This window comes from Hydra vulgaris, chromosome 09 (genome assembly GCF_038396675.1).
Source record: "Hydra vulgaris chromosome 09, alternate assembly HydraT2T_AEP".
In the NCBI taxonomy this organism is placed as follows: domain Eukaryota; kingdom Metazoa; phylum Cnidaria; class Hydrozoa; order Anthoathecata; family Hydridae; genus Hydra; species Hydra vulgaris.
The window spans coordinates 37,008,358-37,022,500 of NC_088928.1; the positions used below are offsets into that span (position 1 = coordinate 37,008,358).

General features: G+C 26.4%; 1 protein-coding gene across 1 annotated transcript in view; it reads right to left on the minus strand.

The window, feature by feature from the left end:
• The window catches only part of LOC100198524 (uncharacterized), a 72,577-nt gene that overhangs the window by 6,711 nt on the left and 51,723 nt on the right, over positions 1-14,143 (minus strand). Inside the window, exons 12-14 of the mRNA XM_065805575.1 lie at positions 8,645-9,925; positions 8,306-8,447; positions 289-704 (exon numbers count right to left, since the gene is read on the minus strand). Of these exons, the coding sequence (XP_065661647.1) occupies positions 289-704; positions 8,306-8,447; positions 8,645-9,925 (1,839 nt within the window). The remainder of the gene's footprint in view (positions 1-288; positions 705-8,305; positions 8,448-8,644; positions 9,926-14,143) is intronic.

Genomic DNA, 14,143 nt, shown 5'->3' on the forward strand with positions numbered 1-14,143 from the left:
GGGTGATAACAATCTAATCTTGACCTGACCTGAAGTTTTACAAGTGGTTTTAAAAACAAAAACAAGTTTCTCAAACTTAAGGATAAAAATACTGGTTTATTAAAAATATATAAACAATAAATGAAGCTTAAGTAAATATAAACCTAATTTATATTTAAAGCCTTTTTTTTTTAAATAAAGAGCAAATTCATTAAAATGTACAATTATACTTACACTATAATATGTGTGCAACATGTTTCATGAAATAAGTACAATTTCGAGAGAATTATCAATATGTTTAAAATTTACCTAAATTCAATTCCATTTCTGTTCCCTGTAGCTTTGGTAGCTTTCCATTTATATTCAAAAAACTAACCGATTGAGTAAAGTATCCCATTGCAGCCTTTAAACTTGCTTCTAAAAAATCTTTTTTAAAAGCTTCTATATATTGATAACCAGTCTCATTATTAAACAATGACGTTTTTGATCCTGAATCATCTGATCCACCAGTGTCTTCTTTACTACGCTCATTTATTATTGAAAGTTCTGCTTTATTTTCATTTTTTGTGTAGTCAAATGCAATATTTTCAGTATGTCCATCAAACTGAAATTTACTGCAGTCAAAAGATATAAATTTATTTTGAGTTCCATTAAAAGGTGTCGACGAATATCTTTGTGGTATTTGTTTTATTTGTGTTGTATCTTCTTTGAAACTGTTAAACTCACTAAAAATGGAGTCAAAAATTAATTTTTCTATGTTATTTCAATTTTTTTTATTTAAACAATTTTTTCTATCTAACAAAGAATGGCACATAGAAATACCATAATAGAATTCTAAAAAGTATACAAATGAAATAAAAATAAGCAAAAGAAAAATACTAAATATAATCAGTTTGACTGGCTGACAATAACTTTTTAAACAGTTAAATTTTAACTGTTTAAAATTTGTGTGTGAATATATATATATATATATATATATATATATATATATATATATATATATATATATATATATATATATATATATATATATATATATATATATATATATATATATATAGAAGTTACTAAAAATAAAGAAGAGTTTTGTCCATAAAGAGTAACTGTAATACTGCAATTAAAAAAGAAAAAACTTTTCTAGCCACAGCACATGAAATCTTAAAACAAAAACCAGCTTGCTAGATTTTAAAAATTACCCTTACTTTACTACATCCATCTAACACAATAAAACCTTTTTATTATTACAAACCATCTAAATCTATATTGGTCAGATAATAAGTTATTGGACTCAATATGAGATATTAAAAGCTTGTTAAGATGTAAGACTTCACTAATAATAGTAAGGAGACATATTAAAGAATAGGTAGATAAGTCATAATGTTCATATATGAGATCAAATACTAGACTTGCTTTTATTAACGAGATTGTTAAAGATTTCCTAAAATTATATAAACACTGGCAAAACTTATAAAACTTATTCATTTGATTTATAGTATTACTACATTTTTGTGTTAATTTCTCACAATTATAAATAAATATTTGTTCTAAGGAGAGATGTTGAAAAATGTAAAAAAAATAATTACAATTGTAATTGAATAATTACAAACAGCACATGCACAAAAAGAAAACACCAATAAGGTAAATATACCTAAATAAGATAAATGTTACACTAAATAAAATAATAGGAAACACTAAATAAAAAAAAATTACAAACAAAAATCTAATATTAAAGTAAGACTAAGAAATTAAATATAAATTTTCATTGAGGCAACCACTTATATGGAGAAGGATAATAGATAGAAATATTGTTAACTCTTCAGTACAAATTTTTAATAAAATAATTCACAATTTACTGTTTGCAATTATCTCATGTCAATTTTCTGCAAAAAAAGTAGTTTCTGTAAAGCCTTTTCTGAACTTTTTCAAAGCAACTAAATGCCTTAATTTAACTTAAAACAAGCAACAAATTTGAATTGCTATTTTTGTTAAAGAAATTTAAACTATTTGTTATTTTGAACTTGTAAATGATATAAATAAAAGAGTATCTGACCAAACCAAAACCCTCAGTTGATGTATCTACATGTTGATTGTAAAATCAACTGTGCCTAAATCTTACGGATAGTAAGCAGACTAGGTGGTGCAGATTGTATAATTTGCACCCCCTAGTTTTGCACTCTGTTAACAGAGTAGTTACGGAGATTTTTGTTAATAGCTAATTGTTAGGATTTAACTTTTTCTGAAACTGAAATTAATAAAGCGTTAGATATATTGTTTCAAATTTTTTTTTCCAGGCAGATTTTGACACCGGTATACTGGTTTAGGTGCCCAAATTTGAGCCTAAACTCCAGTACCTTATTATGGATATAATTTCTGCATTCTGTTCTTTGCATTCTGGAAAGTAAAGGGAGTATAAGAAATATAGGATAAATCTATATATAATATACTACCTTATATATAACACAGTGGACCCGAAAGGCAAAGTTTTGGAAATCAAAACTATTAAGAAATTCTAAAAAACTCATTGAGGATTTTTTCGAAAGATATTTTTTTGTTGGTTATATGAATTAATTTAATTTTTTACTTAAATTTTTAATATTAAACTAAATTTGTGGACTGGGTCTTAATTACCATATTTGGGCATTTTGACATATTTGTGTTTTTTGATAAATTTCAAATTTTTAGATGACAGCTAAAAGAGTAATTTATAAGACCTTAAGAAAAGAAAATTCAAAACATTAATTAACTTAGGTGTATGAATCCTAATGTTTATTGATAAGAAGTTTAGTACTTAAAAGCAAGTATTTGATCAAGTTTGGATTTAAAATAACATTAGTATAAATAAAATTATAAGTAAAGCGTCCTAATGGTTTGGATTGCTACATATATTTAAAGACAAAAAGTAAAAACAGTAAAAATTATTTAATTTAACATTTAATTTAATTTAATAAACTTTATAACTAATCATATATAAGGTTTTGAAACATATCAAAATATCTCTTTGGTTTTAAAACCATACACTAATGAGATCTGATTGTATGCTTATTTAAACACTGTTCACCAAGTTTAATCCCGTTTATTCAACTGAAAGTCTATAATTTGTGATACCGATACAGTAGTTTTAAAACCAGGTTGTTTCATTTATATCTTTTGATCAGATTTGGTTTGCGGTTTTTTAGTCAATCTTATATGGAATCTCCAGTATTAGTAGGAATGATACCATCCTCATTAACTAGTTTTTTGTACAACATCCATGTTACTTCTGATGATCAATAGATCAGGAATCATTCTATAACACTCTCAATATCTGTCCATTTAATAGTTTTGTTTTGCAAAGTATACAATCTGCACCTCCTAGTCTGATGATGAGTTGTTTAAATTTTAAATCCATTATTGTATTATGATTATAAATTTTAACATTTTAACTAAACTGACAACATATTCCTTTGGGATTTAATTCTTTTTGTGCACTATCAGTAGTTAGGACAATAAGAACAAGTAAGTCTTGATTAGTTTCTGTTTCCCTTATTAAAAACACAGGAAATAACAATCTCAAAGCATTTGGTGAAAAATTTTGCCACAGTGTTATGTTTTTACTACCTTGGCATATTAGTTTCAAGGGAGTAAGACCATATTAAAATAAATTTGATTGCTATCAATCTTTTTTTTTTGACTTCATTGATGCTTATTGCCCTACTCTGTCACAGCCATCTTTAAAATACATTTGATCCTCAGTACTATTGACTGGAATAAAAGAATCTTTTATTATATTCAAAACAGAATCAATTGTCAATCTTACAAGTTCTTGGTATTAAACAGAAAAACCTTATGCATCCAAAAAATGACTAATTGTAGAACAAAGATTTTTTCTTCCTTTAAGTAACTCATTGGTTGTTGGAAAATAAATGTCTTTTGAAGAAGAAAAAAACCCTAATTTTCTCATTTGCTCCCTACTTAGTGTTAGGGAATGCAATAAAACTATGAATACACCTGTGTTAAAGGTATCTATTGTTTCAATATGGTTTTTTAAAAGTGGATTGCAACAGTTTTATCATTTTGTGTATTAACTCTATATAAGTGATAATAACTGGTTAACATTCAACTCTGGACATTCATAAGTGATATTTGTTTAAATAACACCATGTAACACAACTTTTGTTCCCAGCTTCTAAGTTCATTGATTGTACAAAACAGAAAACTGCTTTCTAATTTAAAATGAATGCGCAAATTAATTATAATTGAGTGAATTATTTTTTATATACTTGAGTATATATAATTAAAATATATAAACTTATATAATACTTATACTAATATAATATAATATTATATATATATATATATATATATATATATATATATATATATATATATATATATATATATATATATATATATATACACTATATACACACACAAATATAATATATAACTTATATACTGACATACATTTGTAGAAATGCGTTTGTTACATCAGTAAAAACCAGGTTATGAAGACATGAAACTAGTGATGTTACATTTTTTCTTTCTTTGTTTGTGAGCATGCTTCCCAAAGTTTCAATAAACAATACATATAAACTTAAATACAAATAACAAATAACATTAAGCAGTAGAATCTCATTAACTCAGATTCTGGAAGAGATTTATATTTTGAATTTTTCTGCTATAGTTCTAATTTTTAGTTTCGTCCAACTTCAACTTTATTATGAGTTATTATAATAAGATAAGTTAATACATAAGTTAACTAGTTACAAAATAAAGGTTATTATGCATTAATGAAATCGCTGAAAATTTATCTTTTTTATAAAATATTTTCTTCCTTATAAAATATTTACAACGAAGTTAGTAAAACTAATGGAATATTGTACCAAATATTCGTCAAAATGTCGTATAGATGCTAAATAATTAGGAGTCTCAGATAATCTCAGCGAATTTTTTTATTATTTTTTTAATCTTGATATAAAAGTATTCTTTAAGCAGTATTCTTTAAGAGTCTTTATAATAAGTTTCAACTTTATTATAAGTTTGACCAATTTGAAGATATCTGTAAAAATAATTAGTTTGTTTATATTTGACACAAAAGTATTTTAAATGGGAACATTTTGAATTTTATTTGATGTTTTTGAATTTTAAATATAATATTCATATAATAAACAGAATGTGATCATACCTGTACGAAATCGAAGCTATTAACGAAGTTCTTTTAAATAAAGTATTATAAATAAAATATTACGCTAGATAATTAATTTTTAAGCATTCAAAGTTTGGAATTTCTATTGAAGTGTTGCAAGTTATGATATTTTATTACATAGACTTTTATGCAATTCAAAGTAAAATTCCTGGTTAAGCAAAGATTTTTGTCAAATGGATCCAAAAAAACTGTGCGAGTTAGCAAATGGTTCGATCTAACCAAGTTACTATTAAGGGATAATATAAAGTTTAACAGAAATTAAAAAAAAAACATGCTGAATTTAACTTTCAAATAGAGAAAATAAATCATTGGCTCTCTTGCACTGAGATTTTTAATTTTAACTTATGTATGACCTATATTTTATACAAACATAACTTCGTTGGTATTATTTAAGTATTATTTAACAATATGTAAACTCTACTGTTTAATTAAAAATATTTTGACTTCAGCAAAAATATTTTCTATAAATATCAGACAAGCATGATTTTTACTCTCGTAAAAAAATTAGCAAGCGCTATTTGTTGCACCCAGAAGACCATTTACAGGCATGTTTCATGTGTGCAGAGTGATCGCTCCTGCTTCATTACAAAGCCTGATATATATATATATATATATATATATATATATATATATATATATATATATATATATATATATATATATATATATATATAGCGAGCAAAAAAATTATCTGTCCATTCAGGAAATGAATTTCATTTATCAAATATTTCTTTTCTATAAAAAAAATAAAAAATTGAAATAAATATCAATAGATAGAGCAAAAAATAAGCTTTAAAATAACATATAACATTTTCGCAAAATATAATTTTCAAAATAAAAATCAGATGAAATAAAAATTAAATAAAAAATAAGCAAAAAAATTATCTGTCCACTTAATTTAAAATTGAATTAAGGTAAGTTTATTTTATTAAAATGTTTTAAACATTGAATATTATTATTATTATTATTGTATTATTATTTTTATTAAAAATTTAGAAAAATGAAAATACTTAATATTTCTACGCCAAACAGAAAAACCAGTGAATATTCGGATGATCTCCGTTCGAAAGTTCTAACGCTTCATCGAGATGGGAAAAGTCAGCAAGGAATTGCAGGAATACTGAAAATGCCAAGGTGTAATACATTATTACTTGGTGTAATATATTATTAATAAGTTCAAAAGCACCAGAAGAATAAGTAATATAGAAGGGAGAGGAAGAAAGAGAAAAATAGACGAAAGAACTGACCGAGAAATGGTGAAATGCGTCAAAAAAAAGAAGAACAAAATCAGCAGTGAAAGTCTCAAATGACCTGAAAAAAAAAAGGAGTCAAATTTACATGGGCAAACACCACGAGCTAAGCTCTTCATCTGCGACAAAAATAGAAAGTTGTGTCTAAAATGGGCTAAAAAGTACATGGATTGCCCACAAGTTTTTTGGAATAGTATGCTATGGTTGAATGAAAGTAAATTTAACATGTTCGGGTGATGAAAGAATGGACCAGTATGTATATAAGACCATTCTCAGCGATAATATTGGGCCATCATGCAATAAATTGGGCTTGGGAGGCGATGTCTTGTTCCAACAAGACAACTATCCTAAGCATACAGCGCACTCTATTACAGCTTTTTTGGCCGAAAGTGGCATAAATAAGTTAGAATGAGTTGCTCAATCTCTGGATTTAAACCCAATTGAACATTTATGGGCTATTTTAGAAAGAAAAATCCAAAAGGAACCCATCAAACAAAAATGAATTGAAAAGTTTAATACAGGGGGCGTGTGAGGGAGTTGGCCGTGGAAAAAATAGTAAATTCTAGGCATAGACATTGCATAGCTGCCATTAAAGCAAAAGGAGGGTCGACAAAATACTAAATAATAATAAATTTTCAAAATAAATTTTTCTGTTCTGGACGTATAATTTTTTTGCATTGATCTTTATTTGTTTCAATAAAATGTTGCATAATTAATATAATATCTATTTTTTGTTATATATTTTGTTTTTTTATTTATTTTAGATTATTTATTTATTTTTATTTAATTTTTTCTTTTGATTTGATGTTTAAATGGATGATTTTTTTGCTCACTGTATATATATATATATATATATATATATATATATATATATATATATATATATATATATAAATTTTGTTCGTTTTCAGTATCTACAACATCTATCATTGGTAAAATTATACACAATTTATATAAAAAGTTAAAGTAATTTTATGCTTATAAAATATTTAAATAAAGATTATATATCTTTTTATAAAAATAAAAATAATAAGTTTTACATAAATAAAACTATTTATATAAATAAAAATATAAAGTATCAATTTTTATTTTATTTTGTTTACAGACCTTTAATTATCTATATACTTATGCTTTATTATATTCTTATATTTGTCATTTCTTTAGTTTTAGCTTTATTTAGGGTTTATTTAGGATTATGTATTGTATATTTTTTATTTTAATTAAAAAAGTACATAGATATATTTTAATTTAAAATTGTTAATTTTTTTTTCTTCTCCCCCCATTGATTTGACTGGGAAATATTATTTTATTGAATTAAATTAAGGTAAGAATAATATTGTTTATTGGTAACACTGCAAAATTAGTTTTAACTGATATTAACATATTATTACTAATTAATTATTAATTAGTTTATATTAAATAATTAATAATTAGTTTTAACTGATATAACATATTATTACTAATTTGTGCTACTATGTTGTATTAGTCAAAAATAAACTTTTTAATACTGATATTGATATTGCTATAAATTGTTCAAAGCTTTAGATTTTAACAATTTTTACCACATTTCTTTTGCAAATTATGTAGCATTCTTATAGAGTAAAGGGTGCTACACTGTTTCTTTGACACCTCACAAATGCAATACATATAAGTACATGTTGGAGATACTGTGCAATATTAATGAAACCTTTTTAGTTATTAGGTATTTTTTGATGCCCAATCAATAATAAACTGTTTTACAAGTTGTTTACTGTTTATTTAATTTGTGTTTATTTAATTTGTTAATTTATTTTCTATATATAAAAATATATAAATTATTGATTTAGAAACAATTAAAAAAAAAAAGATTTATTACATATGAAATCTTATTCCTGATTCTTTAAAAACATACCTTGTATTAGAAGTGTTTGAAAGCAATTGGAAAGTGTTAAGAGTAGTTTTATCTACTTTTTCTTGGTTTTCCATTTGGTAACAAAAATTTTCATCTACAGATAAGGGTTTTTTAAAATTATCTTGTGTATTGTTATGATGAGCTAGAAAAAAAAATTGTTTAAATAAAATAGATCAACTCATGTTGATTAAATTTAATGCAGATTAATTTTAAATAATTAATGTTAAAATTTATATTCCTTAAGGGTCTAATAAGCACATAAAGATAAAAAAAAATTTATATACACATATTTTTTTTATATAACAAATTATTAAAAATAAAAATATTTTTAATATTTACCTGGTGCATCTAAACAATTTTTATTATGTTCACTAACAACTTTAACTTCAAATGGCTTGCAGTTATCAAAACCTAAACTTTTTTTCTCTTTGGAATCAAAAAAGGTGAGATGTGGCAAAGAAGTATTTTTATTAGGTAATGGGATATCTTTCGATTGTGCTGAGATTCCAAAACTTTTACTTAAGTTGATATCTGATGAATTTGTTATAAACTTTGATTGAACAGGAATATCGGAGAAAATTTCAAATACTGGCTTTGATATAGTCTTTGATTGAACTGGGACATCAGGAAGAATCTCAAATGCTGACTTCGATGGAACCTTTGATTGAATGGAAGCATCAGAAAAAATCTCAAATGCTGAAATTGAAGGAACCTTTGATTGAACAGAAGCATCAGAAAAAATCTCAAATGCTGACTTCGATGGAATCTTTGATTGAACAGAAGGGTCCGAAACATTCTCAAATGCTGATTTTGAAGGAACCTTTGATTGAACAGGATCATCTGAAAAAATCTCAAATGCTGGTTTTGATAGAGCTTTTGAGTTAGCAGGAACATCAGAAAAAATCTCAAATGCTGACTTCAATGGAACCTTTGATTGAACAGAAGGATCAGAAAAAATCTCAAATGCTGAACTTGAAGGAACCTTTGATTGAACAGAAGCATCAGAAAAGATCTCAAATGCTGGTTTTGGTGGAGCTTTTGAGTTAACAGAAGCATCAGAGAAAATTTCAAATACTGGCTTTGATGTAGTCTTAGATTGAACCGGGGCATCCGGAAGAATCTCAAATGCTGGCTTGGATGGACCTTTTGATTGAACAGGAGCATCTGAAAAAATCTCAAATGCTGGTTTTGATAGAGCTTTTGAGCTAACAGGAGCATCAGAAAAAATTTCAAATACTGGCTTTGATGTAGACTTAGACTGAACCGGAGCATCTGGAAAAATCTCAAATGCTGGCTTCAATGGAACTTTTGATTGAACAGGAGCATCAGAAAAAATCTCAAATGCTGGTTTTAATGGACCTTTTGAGTTAACAGGAGCATCAGAGGAAATTTCAAATACTGGCTTTGATGTAGTCTTAGATTGAACTGGGACATCTGGAAGAATCTCAAATGCTGGCTTCGATGGAACTTTTGATTTACCAGAAGTATCAGGGAAAATATCAAAAGCTGGCTTTGATGGAACATCAAAAGGCCTATAGTTAGCACTTTGTTTTAAAGTAACATTTTTTTGATTGCAATTTTGTAAATCACTTGAATCATGTAAAAATGAAGATTTTGCACCTAAATTGAGAAATTTTTAAATAAAATTTCACAAACCATTAGTATTACAAAGTTTCATTTAATAAGAATTAATTTTTTTTCTCAAAAAAATTTAATAAATATTAATCTTGATGATCGACTTTAACAATAATAATAATAATAACAAAAATCAAATTTTTAATAATTTTAATAATAATAAAAGAAACTTCTATCAAGTTAATTATTACCAATCCACCACCACCAATGCACAAAAACAAAAAAAAAAAAATTTTTTTTTTTGTTTGAGTCAGTCAAATGTGATCAATTAAATTTAAAGAATTATTTGATTGATACAAGGAACCTGTAAAATATTCAAATGTTTTGCATAACCCCTAAAACCCCTGTATAGTTTTACATGCTAGTCCCAATTGTGTATAATTTTTTAACGAAAAAACTATTTTTGTATTTTACCTGATGATTGTAATAGCAATAAACTTAAATTGCGAATATCACATAGTTTTATTTTCTACTATACATACATACATACATACATACATACATATATATATATATATATATATATATATATAATATGTTTGTAATTAGTGAAACTAATCTTTAATTTAAAATTCATAAAGATCGGAGATACATAAAAACATGTATGCATACAATCATTAGTGCCAAAGAAAAATATAAATGAGAAACTTATGTTAAAAAAAGAAAACATTACTGTTAGAATTTTATTATAGAAAACCATCAAACATGTTCTGATCTCAGTCTTGGGGCTAAAACAACTAGTCTTAGCCAAAAAATTTTCTCTGGTCATTAAAATGAACTTGCATTAAGATTAAGGGTAATATATTATAAAAACAATTAATCCAGGAAATCAATTTTTATACCAATGAATATTATTTGAAAAACATATTAAATTATTTTTGATTTTTATAAATTTATGAATTTCCATAAAAGTAAAACAAAGATGAATTTTAAAATGTCATAGACTGATTATCTTTATTTGTTTTATTTTTATCTGATATCTTTATTTGTTTTATTTTATAGCTACTTATGATATTTAGATACTAAGACTTTCTGTCTAAAAAAGAGTATATTCTACATATTTTAAATGCGGTAGTGGTGTAGTGGTAAGAGCGCTCGCTTCATAAGCGAGAGGTTCGGAGTTCGACTCCCACCACGTCCCTGGAAGTACCGCGCTCAACTTAGTTTCTCCGCGCAGCGGCCTTGCTCGGAAAGGTTCGTGTTTCGGAGTTAAAGAGTTGAGAGAGGGTTGTACCACGAATAACAACTAAAAAAAAAAAAAAAAAAAAAATAAAATAAAATAAAAACACACAAAAAAAAAAAAAAAAAACACACACACAAAAAAAAAAACACAAAAAAAAAACACAAAAAAAAAATGAGTAGCCTCCTCGACTGTAGTGGCCCCCCTCGGGCCTTGGGGAGGTGAATAATCTAAAAAAAAAAAAAAAAAAAAAAAAAAAAATGTTGACATCTTCAATAGATTTTATTTGTATAAATGATTTTTAAAAAGCTTCTTTTTATGGATTAACTTCTATTTGTTAAAAATATATTTATTTTTACAATGTTTCGAGGGAATATATAATATCAAGTATATTAAAAACCGTTATAAAAAATAATATACAAAACCGTCTAAATTTATGAAACAATGTTCTTTGTAAGAGCTTCTTTTTGAGAGTTTTTTAAGAGAGTTTTTTGTGACGTAAGAATTTGAACATAGGTTTCCAAAATGATGTCGTCACATAATTGCCACCATCCCCATTAAGACCATTGTCGCGAAAGGTACTTTCATTGTGTTGTATTTCCAACGCTTCCCTAACTTTCCTCTTAAAACTATTTATTTCTATTTTTAAGGTATTGTGACCATTCCAGTGGAAATTTCCTTGGCAAATTTTGGAATGTTCAGCTACAGCTGAATTTTTCCCTTTACCTTGTTGTGCACTTGTTTGATGCTGGCATATCCGAGACGATATCTTCAGTCTAGTTTCACTAACATAACATTAGCCACAAGAGCACTCTAATTTGTAAACACCGGGATAGGAATTAACTGGTAGTGTGGTTTATTTTTAGAACTAAGTAGACTTTGGAGATTTTTTGGAGACTTAAACACTGGTGCGCATCCTGCTTTTTTAAAAACTCTTTGTAACTTAGGACTGATTCTAGGGATCCAGGGTAAAGACACAATTCTTTTTGGAGACATTAGGAAATGTTGATTTTTCGTGAGATCTTTTTTGTTGTTAGCACTTTCTTTCGCAGACTTAACTAGTTTTCCCAGACTTTTCCTCTCATAGCCGTTTTCTACAAATACATCGATAAGAAACGACAATTCATCACCAATGTTATTTATTGTGCATAAACGTAGTGCTCTAAGGACAAAACCAATAAAGACACCATTGATAATTTTAGGGTCATGGCATGAGTTCGGTTTAATTTGAAAGTTTGTGATTGCATTTTTGCGATGTATTTTAAAACTATATGTACCGGTTTTATTGTTGGTAACTGAAACATCAAGATAGTTTAATGTATTGGTTTAGTCGGCAGATTCCATTGTGTATTGAATATTTTTGTGTTGTTTGTTAAGTAGATCTAAAAACTTTTGCGCATCTTCTTCTACTTGCAACTTTGAATGAATATCATCGACATATCTTTTAAATGATTTCACATGGATGTTGTTATTAAGCGCCAATGAAAGAGCATTACTTTCATGATGTTGTAAAAAACACTCAGCAACTACCACCATAAGAACTAACCCAGTTGGTCCAGAGTTTTCGAGCTTGTGAATATCATTTTTATATAAAAAATAGCAATGAGAAAGACAAAGTTCTAAAAGTAACTAATCTCTTCAAAAGTTAACTTAGATATAAAGCTCTGGTTGTTTCTTAATCTTTCAACTAGTATAATGATTGCTTCTTTAATTTGGACTGAAGGGTACAAATTTACAATATCAAAGGAGACCTGAACCTCATTCTTATCAATTTCCCATAAGTTTGCTGTATCCACAAATTGTTGAGAATTTTTTAAACCCGTTTCATTTAAGTTTAGAGTGGATTGTACCATATTGATTAAATATTTAGAGATGTTATATGTAGGTGTACCACTGGTGCTTACAATTAACCTCATTGGGTAACCTTTTTCAGGCTTATGGGCTTTAATTACTCCATATAAACGTGGTGGCACAGCGTCACTCGGGTAGATATTTTTATATTCTTTTTTGGTAAGACGCCCTAGTTTATTTAACTTTCTGAGAGTGATTTGAACTTTGTGAAGAATTTGAATAGTTGGGTCAAAATTTAACTTTTTTGTATCTCCTAAGTGTTTTTTAATTTTTTCTAGAGCACTATTTCGATCGATTTGAACTAATCCAGATCCTTTGTCAAAGGGATATATCTGAATATTCATATCTTTCCTAATTTCATAAAGAGCTCTCCTTTCTTCATTGTTAAAGTTACTTTTAACTGGTTTGGCCATCTTTAAAATTGATAAATTTTAAAGATGGCCAAACCAGTTAAAATAATTAACTCCCTCTAATAATAATAACTCTTAATTTAACTCCCTCAGTTATTATTATATAATTTGAATTTTGTAAAAATTAATATACTTTTAACAAATAGAAGTTAATCCATAAAAAGAAGTTTTTTAAAAATTAAATATACAAATAAAATCTATTGAAGATGTCAATATTTAAAAATTTACATTGAAGCCAAATATGGTAATGGCATTAACAAAGAAACCAACATGTTAAAAAACCTTAAAAAAACAATTGCAAAATCAAAAAATTAGTGTTCTACTAACTAAGATGCCATAATAAAAACTCTTTATGCTGCACTCTTTCAAAGTTAATTGCACCTTAATTGAAGGGTGGATTTCAGATTTTGCAATTACAAACAATTAGGTAGGTGCCAGACTGTATATATTTTTCTTTTATTTGTATATTATTATTTATTAGAGGAAAGCAATTAATATAACAAATGTCTGCTGTTAAATAAATTAATTAACAGAAATAGATGTGTTGTAAAATGTTCAGAATCTACAAATAACATTTTTTAGTAAAAAGATAGAGTAGCTGATCCAAACCTGGAAACTGTTAAAAAAAAACAAATCAAGACAAACTTTATCAGAAATTGAAAAAAGGAGGAAATTTTTAACTAAGATGAAAAGGATCTTTTGGATTGCACCTGAGCTCGATACTCTGGTTGCAATCATTAAAGCTGATAAGAAAAGAAGTTG